The sequence below is a fragment of the Calidris pugnax genome, unplaced genomic scaffold (genome assembly GCF_001431845.1).
Source record: "Calidris pugnax isolate Ruff unplaced genomic scaffold, ASM143184v1 scaffold17, whole genome shotgun sequence".
Lineage (NCBI taxonomy): Eukaryota > Metazoa > Chordata > Aves > Charadriiformes > Scolopacidae > Calidris > Calidris pugnax.
In genome coordinates, this window is record NW_015090794.1 from 13,189,677 (window position 1) to 13,206,129 (window position 16,453).

General features: G+C 58.7%; 2 protein-coding genes across 3 annotated transcripts in view; one reads left to right on the forward strand and one right to left on the reverse strand.

Moving 5' to 3' along the window:
• The first annotated feature begins 530 nt into the window (after positions 1-530).
• Positions 531-7,440, forward strand: LOC106884724 (glucagon receptor-like). The gene is made up of 13 exons (XM_014936252.1): positions 531-679; positions 890-986; positions 1,299-1,406; positions 1,697-1,815; positions 1,898-2,004; positions 2,107-2,263; positions 3,627-3,786; positions 4,493-4,553; positions 4,707-4,776; positions 5,437-5,525; positions 5,732-5,870; positions 6,187-6,228; positions 6,378-7,440. The coding sequence occupies exons 1-13, from the start codon at positions 602-604 to the stop codon at positions 6,447-6,449; spliced, it is 1,299 nt and encodes a 432-aa protein (XP_014791738.1). The 5' UTR covers positions 531-601; the 3' UTR covers positions 6,450-7,440.
• A 2,184-nt stretch (positions 7,441-9,624) lies between these two features.
• The window catches only part of ANKS3 (ankyrin repeat and sterile alpha motif domain containing 3), a 25,797-nt gene continuing 18,968 nt past the window's right edge, over positions 9,625-16,453 (reverse strand). For both annotated transcript variants that reach the window (XM_014936742.1, XM_014936741.1), the window contains exons 16-18: positions 15,042-15,125; positions 12,853-12,947; positions 9,625-11,599 (exon numbers count right to left, since the gene is read on the reverse strand). In XM_014936742.1, coding sequence (XP_014792228.1) covers positions 12,865-12,947; positions 15,042-15,125 — 167 coding nt within the window. In that variant the 3' untranslated portion in view covers positions 9,625-11,599; positions 12,853-12,864. The remainder of the gene's footprint in view (positions 11,600-12,852; positions 12,948-15,041; positions 15,126-16,453) is intronic.

Below are 16,453 nucleotides of genomic sequence, written 5' to 3' on the forward strand. Positions count from 1 at the left end.
GGTGATGGGGTGCAGCTGATTTGGGGGGGTCCCATCCCGGCTGGCAGGCGGTGGGGTGGGGGGGGGCACAGGGGAGCCCCCGCAGAGGTCTCCTTGCCCTCCCCTGGGGTTGTCCCTGCAGCCCTGGCCCCTTCCCAGGGCCTGATGGCGAGGGGCCACCCGTGGGGTGCTGGCCACCCACCCGGGGTGAGCAGTGGTGCCATGGGGGCTGTCACATCAGTTATGGGGTGGCTGTTGCTCCCTTCCAGCTTCAGCCTCACGGCCCCCTCACTTGCCAGCTGCCCTGGGGGCTGGCAGCGGTGGCGTGGGGGCTGGCCAGGGTCAGCCAAGAGGTCTGATCCAATTATGCCCCCCACTCCTGGCTGCCCCCCGAGGTTTTGGCTCTGGCAGAGAAGCGAGCAGGGGCTGTGGCAGCCCAGGGTCCCCATTTCTCCTCTGCTGCCTCGGGGAGGGCACCTCCTCTCCCACACCGGTGCAGGTGGCCCGCAGAGCCGTGCCATTCTCCATCCTCCACCTCTCACCCAGGGTCTGGGTCCCCAGCTCAGCGTCCCAAGACGTGCCCCTGCGCTGGGAACACTGGCCACGGGCTGGTGGGGCAGCCATGAGGGATGTGCTGGGGTCTGGCTACCGGTGCAGCCTCGTCCATCTCGCCTGGATGTGCCTGTTCTCCTCCGTGCCGGTAAGGGACAAGCTGGGGACGGGCCATGGGGCAGCGGGGTTGGCACCACTGGGCTTTGACCCACCCCAAACGGGCTCGGTCCTGGCTCCGTCGCTTCGTCCTGCCCACCTTGAGATGCTGGGGATGCGGGCAGCCGGCGTGGGGAGACACGGGGTGCCACGGAGGGGTGGGCAGCCAGCTGGAGGCTCTGACCCGGCTCTGGGCTTGCAGAATGGTGGGGCCAAGGTGCTGGAGAAGACCTTTGAGGAGTGGCTGCGGTACCGTGACGAGTGTTTGAGGAGGATGGCGAGCGAGCCCTACCCGGCAGGTACCCAGCTGTGCCCCGGCTCGGGGTCAGGCGTGGGGACATGTGGAGCTGGGTGATTGTCCAGGGCTGGGTTTCATCCCTCCTCCAGCACCCTCTATGGGGTCACCTATGGAGGGATGAGCCTGGGGCTGATGGGTGTCTCCACATCTCGGATGAGATGCCCAAGGCTGACATGCCCTGGCTGGCGTGGGGTACCAGGGGTGATGCCAGCCCCCTTGGAGGTGCTGGCAGTGGGCTGGGGTGGCAGGGATGGAGGTGGCCGTGCCACCAGGGTCTCACAGTTGCTTTTCCCCACCTCCCTGCCCCTGGAAGGGCTGTTCTGCAACCGGACATTCGACATGTACGCCTGCTGGCCCGACGGGAGCCCCGGCACCGCCGTCAACGTCTCCTGCCCCTTCTACCTGCCCTGGTTTGAGAAAGGTGACAATGACCCTTTGCCACCCCAGAGCTGGAGGGGAGCTGGGGCTGAGCCTTGCTGGGGGGGTGGGGTGAGAGGTTCTCGGGGTTTCCCCTCCCACAAAGCTGCTGGGGGGAGAGGGACCCACGAGCAGACCTTGGGGGTGAGGGGACATGTTGGGGGGCAGAGCGGAGCCCGTCCTGGAAGAGGCTCTTTGGGGCTGAGCAGAGTCCGACCCGTGGTCCCAGGAGAGGGGGTTTTTGGGGGGAAGGGGGGAGCTGGAGGGGAACACACCACTGCTTCGTGTCCGCAGTGAAACACGGGCAGGTGAGTCGCCGGTGCGGCGCCGACGGGCAGTGGGTGACGGTGAACGGCAGCCAGCCCTGGCGGGACTACTCCCAGTGCGAGGAGATGGAGTCCACCACGGAGGAGGTGGGGTGGCCCAGCCTGGCCACTGGGCAGGGACGGGCAGGGGCTCCTCGCCCGGGCTCACCATCACGATGCTCGCCCCCAGGAAGGTGCCCGCCGGCTGATGGTGAGCTTCAAGGTGCTCTACACCGTGGGGTACTCCCTCTCGCTCCTCACCCTCGTCTCGGCCCTGCTTGTCCTCACCGTCTTCAGGTAGGAGAGACGGGGGGAGGACGTGGTCCTGCCCCCTTGTCAGCGATGGCCGAGCCATGGGGTGCCCCCACCGCCCCTCCTGACGCCCCCACTCCTCGGCAGGAAGCTCCACTGCACCAGGAATTACATCCACGCCAACCTCTTCGCCTCCTTCGGGCTGCGGGCGACCTCGGTGATGGTGAAGGACGCGCTGCTGGAGAAGCGCTGGGGCATGGAGCTGGTGCAGGTGGCCGACTGGGAGGCTCTGCTGAGCCACGAGGCAAGTGCTGCCACCCCCGGGGGGGGCAGGGGGGACCCTGTGTGATGCTGGGCTGGAATCGGGGTGGGGACCCTCGCCCTGGAGCGGGAGGGTGAGCAGCTGGGTGTGGGTACCCATGGAGCCCCCAGCACCCGGTGGGTGAGCTCTGGGGTGTCCATAAACCTGCTGGGCAACACCCTGCACTTGATGGATGAGCTCTTGGGGTGCCTCTGCTGCCCATGCACCCAGTGGGAGAGTTTTTGGGGGTACCTGTGCACCTGGTGGGTGAGCTCTTGGGGTGCCTGAGCTCTTGGGGTGCCTCTGCACCCTCTGGACTAGCTCTTGGGCTGCCCAGGTGAGCTCTTGGGGTGCCTGTGCTGCTTGTGCACCTGGTGGGTGAGCTTTTGGGGTGCCCATATGCCCAGTGAATGAGCTCTTGGGGTACCCTTACACCTGGTGAGTGAGCTCTTGGGATTCCCTTGCACCCCACGGGTGAGCTCTTGGGGTGCCCATCCACATGGGGGTGAGCTCTTGGGGTTCCTATGCACCCTGTGGGCGAGCTCTTGAGGTGCCCATGCTGCCTGTGCACCCTCTGGGCTAGCTCTCAGGGTGCCCGTGCCCCTGTGGGCAAGCTCTTGGGGTGCTTGTGTCCCCACGGGTGAACTCTCAGGGTGCCTGTATCCTCGTGGGCGAGCTCTCGGGGTGCTTGTGTCCCCATGGGTGAGGTCTTGGGGTACCCATCCACATGGGGGTGAGCTCTTGGGGTTCCTATGCACCCTGTGGGCGAGCTCTTGAGGTGCCCATGCTGCCTGTGCACCCTCTGGGCTAGCTCTCAGGGTGCCCGTGCCCCTGTGGGCAAGCTCTTGGGGTGCTTGTGTCCCCATGGGCGAGCTCTTGGGGTGCCCATGCTGCCTGTGCACCCTCTGGGCTAGCTCTCGGGGTGCCTGTGTCCCCATGGGCAAGCTCTTGGGATGCTTGTGTCCCCATGGGCGAGCTCTTGGGGTGCCCATGCCCCCCTTGGGCAAGCTGCTGGCCCCACAGCAGGTCTCCCCTGGCAGGCGGCGTTGGGCTGCCGTGCGGCGCAGGTGCTGATGCAGTACTGCATCCTGGCCAACCACTACTGGTTCCTGGTGGAAGCCGTCTACCTCTACAAGCTGCTCATCGGTCTTGTGTCCCCGTGGGTGAGCTCTTGGGGTGCCTGTCCACATGGGGGTGAGCTCTTGGGGTGCCCGTGCTGCCTGTGCACCCTCTGGGCTAGCTCTCGGGGTGCCTGTGTCCCCATGGGCAAGCTCTTGGGATGCTTGTGTCCCCATGGGCGAGCTCTTGGGGTGCCCATGCCCCCCTTGGGCAAGCTGCTGGCCCCACAGCAGGTCTCCCCTGGCAGGCGGCGTTGGGCTGCCGTGCGGCGCAGGTGCTGATGCAGTACTGCATCCTGGCCAACCACTACTGGTTCCTGGTGGAAGCCGTCTACCTCTACAAGCTGCTCATCGGGGCCGTCTTCTCCGAGAAGAACTACTACAGGCTCTACCTCTACCTGGGCTGGGGTAGGGGCCACCCAGGCGTGCGGTGGGGACGGGGACCGTACACGGGTGAACTCTCAGGGTGCCTGTATCCTCGTGGGCGAGCTCTCGGGGTGCTTGTGTCCCCATGGGTGAGGTCTTGGGGTACCCATCCACATGGGGGTGAGCTCTTGGGGTTCCTATGCACCCTGTGGGCGAGCTCTTGAGGTGCCCATGCTGCCTGTGCACCCTCTGGGCTAGCTCTCGGGGTGCCTGTGTCCCCATGGGCAAGCTCTTGGGATGCTTGTGTCCCCATGGGCGAGCTCTTGGGGTGCCCATGCCCCCCTTGGGCAAGCTGCTGGCCCCACAGCAGGTCTCCCCTGGCAGGCGGCGTTGGGCTGCCGTGCGGCGCAGGTGCTGATGCAGTACTGCATCCTGGCCAACCACTACTGGTTCCTGGTGGAAGCCGTCTACCTCTACAAGCTGCTCATCGGGGCCGTCTTCTCCGAGAAGAACTACTACAGGCTCTACCTCTACCTGGGCTGGGGTAGGGGCCACCCAGGCGTGCGGTGGGGACGGGGACCGTACCCGGTGTGGGCAAACTGGCCCCAGGAAGGCGGAGGAGGGGGGGGGAGATGGTGAGGGGGGCCTGTGCTGACCCTGGGTGTCCCCACGGTGTCCTCCTCCCCGGGGCTGGTTTCTCAGCTCAGGTGGGTGCTTGGTTTTACAGGGTTTGCTGTGTGACTTGCAGGGACCCCCGTGGTGTTCGTGGTGCCCTGGATGGCTGCCAAGTACCTGAAGGAGAACGCGGAGTGAGTGGGGACGGGGGGACGGGGGGGTGTCCCCACCGGGACGCTCAGCCCTGGGGTCTGTTGGTTGGGGAGCAGGAGAGATCCTGCACCCCCCCCCAACCCCCAACCCCGGGCACGAGGTGATGGTGGTGCTCTCTGTGTCTCCCCGGGCAGGTGCTGGGCGCTGAATGAGAACATGGCCTACTGGTGGATCATCCGCATCCCCATCCTGCTCGCCTCCCTGGTAGGGGGGCACTCACCAGCCCCCCAGAACAGCAGCTCGACCCCTGCCACCGGGATGCTCAGCCCTGGGGTCTGTCGGGGAGCAGGAGAGAGATCCTGTACCCCCCAACCCTGGACACGAGGTGATGGTGGTGCTCTCTGTGTCTCCCCGGGCAGGTGCTGGGCGCTGAATGAGAACATGGCCTACTGGTGGATCATCCGCATCCCCATCCTGCTCGCCTCCCTGGTAGGGGGGCACTCGCCAGCCCCCCAGAACAGCAGCTCGACCCCTGGATCCAGGGAGGGGGGGGGCAGCTCCCAGGAGGGAGGGGTTGGCCCCCAAGGAATGATGCTAATTGCACGTGGGGGTGGTTTGTTTGCAGCAGCTTGATTGATAACCCCCATTGTGTGTGTGGGAAGGAGACACTCCCCCACCACCTTCAGGCTCTGAGGGTCTGTGAAGGGGGGGAGCTGTGCTGAGCCCTAGGGAAGGGTGGCCCCCGCTGCTTCCTACCCTGGATTTTGGGATAGTGGGAGAGGATGAAGAGCAGTCCCGGGGACCTGGCACCATGGGGCTTGTGGTCCCCAAGGGCATGTACAGCTGGGGGGGTGCTGCAAGGGGTGGGGGTGCTGGGCTATGTGTGCCCCATGCTGTCTTTCCCCCCCCCCCAACCCCGGCCAGATCAACCTGCTGATCTTCATGCGGATCCTCAAGGTGATCCTGGCCAAGCTCCGTGCCAACCAGAAGGGCTACACAGACTACAAGCTGCGGTGAGACGGAGGGAGGGGGCAGCTGGGGATGGGTCCTCCCTGCTCCTGGGTCTGGGCCACCTCCACAGCCCCTTCTGCCCTCCCCTCCATCCCACACACATCGTGACATCACCACCCTGAGAGTAACTAGGAGCCCGTCCCCGCTCGCACGTGGGTCCCAGCCCTTTGGTACGTGCTGCTGGAGGGGACCCCTTGTGCTCTTTCAGGCTGGCCAAAGCCACCCTCACCCTCATCCCCCTCTTTGGCATCCACGAGGTCGTCTTCATCTTTGCCACCGACGAGCAAACCACAGGCATCCTGCGCTACGTCAAGGTGTTCTTCACCCTCTTCCTCAACTCCTTCCAGGTAAGGTTGGAGCGTGACACCTCCTTGATCTGCCTTGGGCACCCCAGAGCAAAAATTTAGGGGTTCCTCTTCCCGATCCCTCTCCTGACGGTGCCCCAGCTCGTGGCTGGGCTTAGGGAGGGGGGCCACCAGCTCTCCCACCCCCAGCCCCATTGCTGAGGATGTGATGGTGGCTCCCGTGCTGTGGGTGCTCTCCAGGGCAGTGGTGGCAGGGGGACCCTCAGCCCCAAAAGCAGCTTGGGGAGACTGAGCCCATCCCAGCCCCCCAGGAGAGAGTGGGGGGAGGTGGGGGCTCACTCCCCTGCTCTCCCTCCAGGGCTTCCTGGTGGCCGTGCTCTATTGCTTCGCCAATAAGGAGGTAACGTACTTCTCCTGCTTCTCCTGAGGCTTCTCCTGCACAGCCCTGCCTCGGCTGGTGGCTTTGCTGTCCCCCCACCTTGCCTTGCATGGTCTGGTGGGGAGGGCATGGCCAGGGAGAAGCCCCCACTCTCCTCCCCACCACGGCAGGTGAAGTCAGAGATGAAGAAGAAGTGGCAGCTCTGGAAGCTCGACCACCCGGCACTCTGCTGCGCCCAGTGATGGGATGAGGGGCCCCGCAGAGCCCAAGGAGAGGGGCTGCTGGCCACGACGGCCCAGCTGGGGCATGGGGAAGCTGTGCTGGGGCAGCACCCACCTGGCATGGCCAGGCTGGGACCAATGTCACGGCTGTGCCACACCTGAGAGCCCTGGAGTTGGAGGTGACATCCCCCTGCCGTGCTCTGAGGGGCAGGTGGGCACCCTCGGCTCATCCCAGACGTTGCTGCCCCCTCAGAAGAGCCTCACCTTGCTTGGGCTTGGGGAGATCCTCCTGCTGCTTTCTACTGCTGCCTGGACACCATTGCCTACCTCTGTTGGCATCGACCAGATGTGGAAAACCCCCGTCCCATCCACATCGACCTGGGGACCTGCAGGAGGTGGTGGCTGGAGAAGGAGCAGAAGGGGAGAAGCAGCAGGGGACAGGAGATGCTGCTCAGCCCAGATCTGCTGCCCCAGCACCTGGGTGAACAAACCCCTCCTGATGCACCCTGGACCACGCCAGTGACGTTCCACCACCTTCCTGCTCTCCCTGCGAGGTCCAAGGTCCAGGACCACCTCAACAACACCCTGGGAGCTCTGACACTTCCATCCCAGCCTCATCCTGCGAAGCTCCTCTCCGTAGGGATGCGTTGCTTCTGCCCCGGCCGTCCCCCTCGCTGCACAGGACCCCCGTGTTCCTCCTCCCCAAGCTCCTCCTGCAGCAGAGACCCCCCTGAAAAATCCCACCGGAGAGCGAAGGACTCGAACCCAACCTGGCTGAGATCCCTCCTGTGTCCCCATCCCACCCCTCGGCGTGGTGGCAGGGAGAGCTGTGAAGTCCCGAGCAGGAACCACCCCAAGAAACCTTTTTGCTGGCAAAAAAGCTGGGTGTTTTGGGCCCAGCTGTGCAACACCTGAGCTTCCAGATGTTTGCTTCCCAGCAGGGCACCAGAGCAGCAGCAGATACCACCACCACCACCCCCCCACCTTGGTCCTCTTTGGTCCTACCTTCAGCAGCAGGACAGACACACCGCCCGGCCTGTTCCTACCGTGCCATGCTTTAACCTTGCCCACCAGCTGTGCAACACCTGAGCTTCCAGATGTTTGCTTCCCAGCAGGGCACCAGAGCAGCAGCAGATGCCACCACCACCCCCCCACCTTGGTCCTCTTTGGTCCTACCTTCAGCAGCAGGACAGACACACCGCCCAGCCCGTTCCTACCGTGCCATGCTTTAACCTTGCCCAAAAGGCCACCCCAGGTGGAAGAAAGCAGCTTTTAGTCTCCACCACACGCGAGTGGACATGGTGGTTCTCCATCTCCAGCCCCATCGCATCTCCAGGAGGGTTCCTTCAAGCCCAGGAAGGAGAGAGGCTGAGCCGGGCTCAAGGCTGGGGGAAGTCACACAGGAGTTCTCCTGGATGGATGTCACCCCCGTGAGACCATTTTATACATTAACTCTCTTTTCAGATGTAAATAAACAGTTATTTTTCAGCAAAAGGGTTATTTTTCTGTCTGCTCTGGGGCAGCTGTAGATGGGAGGGCACCAGTTTGCGCTTGAGCACACCCATTCCCAGTGACAGGGGTGTTAAACGGGCACCCAGAGCTCCTGCCTCGAGGAAGGACCACGTTCCCCTCCCCAGGACTCCATCACAGGTTACTTGAGGAGGTAAGTAGGAAAATAAAACATGATAGGGATAAATAATACAAATTGCATCCCGGCCATCCCACACAGAGCAAGGGAGGAGGGAGCTTCTCCCAGACAGGAGTTGGATGGATGGATGGATTCTCTACTCTTCATTGGGGGTTCCAGCAGCCTGGCACCAGCAGAGGGCCACGAAGATGATCAGAGAGGGATTCTCTGCTCTTCACTGGGGGTTCCAGCAGCCTGGCACCAGCATAGGGCCACTAAGATGCTCAGAGGGATGGAGCACCTCTCCTCTGAAGACAGACTGAGGGAGCTGGGATTGTTCAGCCTGGAGAAGAGAAGGCTCCGGGGAGACCTTATAGCAGCCTTTCAATACCTGAAGGTGCCTATAGAAGAGCTGGGGAGGGACTCTTTGCCAGGAGGTGTAATGATAGGACAAGGGGAAATGGTTTTAAATTGGAAGAAAAAAGATTCAGATTAGATCTCAGGAGGAAATTTTTTACTATGGGGGTGGTGAGACACTGGAACAGGTTGCCCAGGGAAGTGGTGGATGCCCCATCCTGGAAGTGTCCAAGGCCAGGCTGGATGGGGCCTTGAGCAACCTGCTCTAGTGGGAGGTGTCCCTGCCCAGGGCAGGGGGTTGGAACTCGATGATCTTTGAGGTCCCTTCCAACCCAAACCATTCTGTGATTCTATAAGAGGCCACACGGCCCCAGGAGGACAAAGCTGTCCCATTTCCTGAGGGCTGAGGTGGTCTCCCCGAGGAATCAGTGCTTCCAAGTATTCTCCAAAGTTCCAAGGCTGGGTCTGGAGAGAGGAATCTCTGGGGACACAGCAGGACTGAGATGGTAGGGACCCGAGATTCCCACCAGCACAAAGCCCAGGCAGCTTAATGGGTGTTGAGATACACCAAGAGCTTTGGTTTTGACCAGAAAGAGGTTTTTATCCTGTCCCATATAAAACCTTTCATGATCACTGCTGACCCCTCAGCACGTAAGCACCTGGGAGAGGAAGCTCTACGTAATTCCCAACTGTCCTGAAAATAAATCAGGGAGGTTATTCACAATTCCACAATTCCTGCTCCCTCCAGAGAAACACACACACACCAGGAAACAGGTTCTCAGTTTTTATTATTTTATCCAAGTGAGCAAATAGTATTTTATTGGGACAGCTTGCCTTGGGGTAGCCCCAGACTCCAGCACAGCCCCCCTTTCAGCACCGAAAGCTGCTGAACATCCTCCATTTCAGGGGTTGCCTCCTCAAGGAGACACAATGCTATAAAGTCCCTCCCTGGTGTCCCCATGGGGCTACTCTAGGACCCCTTTGAACCTTTCCATCCAGGCTCCCACAGCACTTGTCCCGTGGGGCTCTCCTTTTCCTTCACACAGACACTGCTGCCTCTCGCCTCCCCCTTTTCCCAGCCCCCCAAGCACTACAAACTATTACATGTACCCCCTCACCCCCCCAAACCCCCTTTTTTCCTCACCCTGGGACCCAGCAAAGCCAACCCCACCTCTGTGTAGTCCCCTCCTTCCAGCCCCCTACGTTCCTGTCCCTGAAGGCATTGCTGAGCCAGGGCTTCCCCTTCTCTCCCAATGCTCCCAGTCCCTTTCACTTGGGTTTTCTGGGTGGTTTTATTTTTATATATATATTTTTTTTTCTTCTATGAAAATTTTTCCCCTTTTCTTGCCTTGAATTCAAGTCTGGGCTTCCAAGGGACAGCCCTGTGCTAGTACAGACACCTCCCCACCATTCCTCCAGCAAGGGGAAATGAAGGCCAAAGCCCCAGATGCTCCTCCCAGCACCACCTCGATACTCCAAGCAGCTTTCAGGGATGCTCCAACCTCAGGAGAACTGATTTTTCAAGGAGAATTCTGCAGCTTTGTCCCACTCCTGCCACCCCACCAGATGCCCATGTGCACAACACCCATGTTATCTGCTAATGATGAAAAAAATTACCATGCCTAATGATGTTTAAGAGTTAAACGTGAATAGGAAGCAGCTGCCAGGCCCACACAAGCCACCAGTGGGGCAGGATCACATCAGAGCAGGCCATACCTGCCTGGGTGACCCAGTTCTGTCCCCCAGTTCAGTGGAACAGTCAAAGGAGGCATCACCTTCCCCAAACACAGCTTTCCAGCCTGCCCAGTCCCAGGGAGCTGCTGGGAAAGGGTGACCAGCTCAAGGGATGAAGCCAGAAGGGATCTATATGTTTTGGCATCTGTGATCAAGGTCCAAAAAATTAAACTCAGAAGGAACACCCAGTTTCTTCCCCTTCCCAGCAAAACCACCACCACTTTTCCAGACTCACAGACTTCAGCTTTTGCTGCTGGTTTTTCTGCACCCCCAGGACTTGGCAAAAGAGAGGAACAAAGTCACTGGAAACCAGTTTTACATCAATGTAACTGTCACCAGAGCCCTTATGGCCGCTCCCCCAGCTCCAAGAGATGGAACAGTCTCTCTGGGGAGGCAGCTTCTTCCTGCACCTTTGAAAAACACCCACATCCCCAACACAAAAATGCCTCAGCAGAGCTATTTCCAAACACTAGAGCCTAGAAACCAAAGGCAGGCAGTGGTTGAAGACCAAATATACACTGCAGCTCCAGCTGGGGTGGGATTTCTTTTGTCCCTCTCCCATGTGGGACAGATCTGTCCCTCTGCTCTGGCTCTGCCTTGAGGCACAGGAGACTGAACCGTCTCGAGCTCTTTTTTTCCCCCTCTCATGTCCTTCCAGAGGAACATCTGCCTCGCAACCACTGGCAGCGTTGGGTTCTTGGCACTGACAAACCAGACAGAGCCTCTGCCATAAAGCACTGGCCACAAAAAACAGTTGGTTGGGACTGAATAACATGATCAAACAGCCCCCGAGGGGGGGCAGGAATCCGAACCCAAGCAGGGTGGGCTGGTTGGAGGGAGAGGTTCTGAAGCAGAGATTTGGGATGGCAGGAGGGTTACAGAGTCAGGCTGCATGAATTTCACCACAATTCAACGAGCCAAACATTATAAATTCTACTCACTTTACCCACCCACAGCAAACCCCCCTCCCTTATTGCCTCAGGTACATTTTTTGGGTCACCTCCTGACCAAGCCACACAGCACAGAAGGGGTCAGGGCAAGCGTCAGAGGTCTTGGAGGAATATAGGATGTGGAAAAAAGGGTAATGGATTGCTGTGGGAAACCATCAGCTTTCTAACACCACACAGCCCTGAATGACAAGGGCTGCAGGAAGCTTAAGGCAGATAAACCTTTTGGGTTCAGTGCTTCTCCTCTTAACCCAACCTTTGGGTATGAACAGCAGCGATCCCAGGAACCCAGAAAGAAGTCAGGCCCCAATTGCTGCTGGGTTGTTGTCTTCTGCTGTCCCTCGTTCTCCCAGGCACCTTCTCCGACGGCCGAGACCTTTTTTCCATGTGTCCACCAGCTGCTGTGGCACCTTCAGCAGCGCTGCGGTGCTGCCGGCACGGCCCTCGCGCTCATTCTCCCAGGCACACTCAGCTTCCGGGTGGAAGTGTCACCCGACGTCAGTATTCTTCCAAAAATCAAAGAAAAAAAGAGGAGAGTCAGCTTTTCAGTGGGGCAGAGGGACAAGGGGACACGGCCTGGATGAGCATACGATCTGCTGGATCAAGCACTGGCTGACTGGAAGGTCCCAAAGAGTGGTGCTCAATGGATTCAAATCCAGCTGGCGGCCGGTCACTAGTGGTGTGCCTCAGGGCTCAGTGCTGGGACCATTTCTATTTAATGTCTTTCTTGATGATCTCAATAAGGACATAGGGTGTATCATCAGCAAGTTTGCAGATGACACCAAGTTAAGCAGGAGTGTTGACTCCCAGGAGGAGAGGGAAGCCCTACAGAGGGACCTAGATAGATTGGATCACTGGGCCAAGATCAACGGCACGAGTTTCAACAAGGGCAAGTGCCAGGTCCTGCACTTGGGCCACAACAACCCCCTGCAGCGCTACAGGCTGGGGGAAGTGTGGCTGGAGCTGCCTGGAGGAAAGAGACCTGGGGGTTCTAGTTGCCAAACGGCTGAATATGAGCCGGCCGTGTGCCCAGGGGGGCAAGAAAGCCAATGGCATCCTGGCTTGTATCAAAAATAGTGTGACCAGCAGAAGTAGGGAGGTGATTGTGCCCCTGTACTCGGCACTGGGGAGGCCACACCTCGAGTGTTGTGTCCAGTTTTGGGCACCTCAATCCAAGAGAGATCTGGAGGTGCTGGAGCGAGTGCAGAGGAGGGCAACGAACTAGTGAAAGACCTCATCACTCTCTACAACTTCGTGAAAGGACACTGTAGAGAGGTTGGTGCTGGTCTCTTCTCACAGGTAATTAACAATAGAATGAGAGGGAACGGCTTCAAGCTCCAACAGGGTAGGTTTAGATTGAACATTAGGAAGGAATTTTTCACCCAAAGAGTGGTCGGGCATTGGAACAGGCTGCCCAGGGAGGGGGTGGAGTCACCATCCCTGGATGTGTTTAAGGGCCGTTTAGATGCAGTGCTGAGGGACATGGTGTAGGGGAGGACTTTGTAGAGTAGGGGAGATGGTTGGACTCGATGATCCCAAGGGTCTCTTCCAACCTCAATGATTCTATGATTCTATGACTAAGGGTTTTCCAAAGGGAAAACCAACCAGAGGGCACAGAAGGACCAGTTAGAGCAGAGCCCCCGTGTGCAGGCTCTGAGGGAGCACTGGGCACAAGCAGGATGATGGTTGTCACTTGCTGCAAGGAATGATGTCCCCCCTCAACGTCACAGCCCTGTGGTCATCATTACTTCTCACTCACCCTCCTGCTTCCTTACGGCTCTAGCCAGCTCTGCCCGCTCTGCCCCGGGGCTTGGAGCCTTTGGAGGTTTTGAGTCACAGTCTGCAGAGCTTTTCCTGAGGACAAACAAAAATAAATAAAATAAAATCAGTGTTAGCAACAGACTTAGACTCCCGTTTCCCTGTCTTCATGCTGCCTTCTCCCCTGCAGCTTCCACTGCCCTGAAACCAGGAGTGTTGCTGCTCTCTGCCTAGTACTGGCAACAGGTTCCTGTCATCAGGAGACCAGGACACAAGTTGTGGGAACCACTTCACAAGCAGCTCTGACCACGGAGCAGGAGAGATGCAGGGGTGGGGGGCACGTAGCCCCTTCTCTCAGCCTGGACCCATCGGCAGAGGAAGAAGCAGAGCCCAAGGTCTGCAGGGACATTAAGCACAAGAAAACGCCAGCACCAACTTCAGAGCTTGGAAACTTCCCTGAATGAGGTGGGAATTGTTAGGTCTCTCCAAACCTACCACTGCTAAATCATCAAAATCCAGCCCAGCTATGCCTCCCCCTCCAGCCAGCCACTCCAGGTGGCCAGAGCCTCCCCATAGAACCATAGAATTGCCCAGGCCGGAAGGGACCTCCAAAGGCCATCTAGTCCGACCCCCCCGCAGTCAGCAGGGACACCCCCAACTAGACCAGGTTGCCCAGGGCCTCGTCGAGCCTCTCCTTGAATATCTCCAGGGAAGGGGCCTCAACCACCTCCCTGGGCAACCTGTTCCAGTGCTCCACCACCCTCACAGTGAAGAACCCCCTCCTGATCTCCAGTCTAAATCTGTTCCCCTCCAGCTTGAAGCCATTGCCCCTCGTCCTGTCACTGCAGGCCTTTCTAAACAGGCTCTCCCCAGCCTTCCTGTAGGCTCCCTTCAGGTACTGGAAGGCTGCTATTAGGTCTCCCCGGAGCCTCCTCTTCTCCAGGCTGAACAACCCCAGCTCCCTCAGCCTGTCCTCGTAGCAGAGGTGCTCCATCCCCCTGATCATCCTTGTGGCCCTCCTCTGGACCCTCTCCATCAGGTCCATGTCCTTCTTATATTGAGGGCTCCAGACCTGCACACAATACTCCAGGTGAGGTCTCACCAGAGCAGTAGGTCTCTCCAAACCTACCACTGCTAAATCATCAAAATCCAGCCCAGCTGTGCCTCCCCCTCCAGACAGCCACTCCAGGTGGGCAGAGCCTCCCCATAGATCATAGAATTGCCCAGGCCGGAAGGGACCTCCAAAGGCCATCTAGTCCGACCCCCCCGCAGTCAGCAGGGACACCCCCAACTAGACCAGGTTGCCCAGGGCCTCGTCGAGCCTCTCCTTGAATATCTCCAGGGAAGGGGCCTCAACCACCTCCCTGGGCAACCTGTTCCAGTGCTCCACCACCCTCACAGTGAAGAACCCTCTCCTGATCTCCAGTCTAAATCTGTTCCCCTCCAGCTTGAAGCCATTGCCCCTCGTCCTGTCACTGCAGGCCTTTCTAAACAGGCTCTCCCCAGCCTTCCTGTAGGCTCCCTTCAGGTACTGGAAGGCTGCTATTAGGTCTCCCCGGAGCCTCCTCTTCTCCAGGCTGAACAACCCCAGCTCCCTCAGCCTGTCCTCGTAGCAGAGGTGCTCCATCCCCCTGATCCTCCTCGTGGCCCTCCTCTGGACCCTCTCCATCAGGTCCATGTCCTTCTTATATTGAGGGCTCCAGACCTGCACACAATACTCCAGGTGAGGTCTCACCAGAGCAGAGTAAAGTGGCAGAATCCCCTCTCTGGACCTGCTGGCAACGCATCTTTTGATGCAGCCCAGGATGGGATTGGCCTTCTGGGCTGCAGCTGCCCACTGCCTGCTCATGTCCAGCTTCTCATCCACCAGCACCCCCAAGTCCCTTTCCTCAGGGCTGCTTTCCAATACCTCACCCCCTAGTTTGTATTGGTGATGAGGATTGTTCCGGCCCAGGTGCAGAACCTTGCATTTGCTCTTGTTGAACCTCATGAGGTTCACCTGGGCCCACCTCTCCAGCCTGTCCAGGTCCTTTTGGATGACATCCCATCCCTCTGGTGTATCGACACCACCACACAGCTTGGTGTCGTCCGCAAACTTGCTGATGGTGCCTTTAATCTCCCTGTCTATATCATTGATAAATACGTTAAACAGTATTGGCCCCAGCACGGACCCTTGACCCCACACCTTACCCATTTCTCCCACACGCTCCTCCAGGACAGCTGACAGCTCAGGCAGGCTCAGCGACTTCAAGGAAGGTGGCCATCCTTCCAGCACTGGAAGAGGAACCACACGTTTAATCACTCTGCACCCTCTTCGTGACAGAGCAGAGACAAGGCTTTGGTGTCCCTGTGAAGCATCCACACCCAATGCAGCTCCAGTGAGGGGTTCTGGGTCACAGGGGACAGAGCTGGAACTGCCTGTGACAAACTGAAAGGTTTTTCTGGCAATTCCAACACTTAGGAATGACGTTTCTTTTTATACTGGGTGGGTCACATATTAAGAGAGTCTAAAGAGATTCAGTGCAGTGGATAGAAATCAACAAGATCTTTACTTGTCTCACTTTTGTCTTGTCTCACAACACAAGCAGCAAAGAGCAAGTCTCTGGAAGATCATCAAGGGCAGCAGGATCATTTGCCCAGCCATGGACTGCAGTTCCACCCCATGGACTGAACAGAACAGCCCCCCAAGAGTGGGTTAGGGAACCAACCGTGGTGTCCCATTCAGCCCTTGCTCTGGTGACAGTGGGGTAACACACCTGAGGTGCCCCCAGGCTGCAGCACTGGTTAGGGTTAGGGTGAAGCAGGGCTGCCACGGGGTGCCTCCGCTACAGCTCTGCAATTTTTAACCACAAACACCTGCCAGACCCCAAAACTTCCCACTGGCTACGAATAAAAGTTGCTGAGAAACACTGCAGCAGTCCGAGTCCAAACGTACCAAGTGCTTTACATGCTTTCCCTCAGCAAAAAGATTTTTACATTCCATTTAAGAGCTTGGCTGCTCATTTGTTTCCAAATCACTTCTAACTTCAGCCTTTCAAAGGCAGACAAGAAGGTGGCTTGCTCTGGTTTAATAAGGCCAAGTGCCGGGTCCTGCATTTTGGTCACAACAACCCCAGGCAACGCTACAGGCTTGGGGCAGAGTGGCTGGAGCTGCCCGGAAGAAAAGGACCTGGGGGTGTTGGTGGACAGCAGGCTTAACATGAGCCAGCAGTGTGCCCAGGTGGCCAAGAAGGCCAATGGCATCCTGGCTCGTATCAAGAATAGCGTGGCCAGCAGGAGTAGGGAAGTCATCGTGCCTCTGGACTGGGCACTGGTGAGGCCTCACCTCGAGGGCTGTGTTCAGTTTTGGGCCCCTCACTACAGGAAGGACATTGAGGTGCTGGAGCGTGTCCAGAGGAGAGCCACCAAGCTGGGGAGGGACCTGGAGAACAAGTCCTACGAGGAGAGGCTGAGGTAACTGGGCATGTTTAGTTTGGAGAAGAGGAGGCTGAGGGGAGACCTCATTGTCCCCTACAACTACCTGAAAGGAGGTTGTAGAGAGGTGGGTGTTGGCCTCTTCTCCCAAGGGAATAATGACAGGACCAGAGGAAATGATCTGACGT

Bases quoted from the DNA above. Each gene is read 5' to 3' on its own strand.
- LOC106884724 (XM_014936252.1), top strand. From the start codon at position 602: ATGAGGGATGTGCTGGGGTCTGGCTACCGGTGCAGCCTCGTCCATCTC. The intron at 987-1,298 runs GTACCCAGCTGT...TGCCCCTGGAAG, and splicing joins GAGCGAGCCCTACCCGGCAG to GGCTGTTCTGCAACCGGACA. The intron at 6,229-6,377 runs GTAACGTACTTC...CCACCACGGCAG, and splicing joins ATTGCTTCGCCAATAAGGAG to GTGAAGTCAGAGATGAAGAA.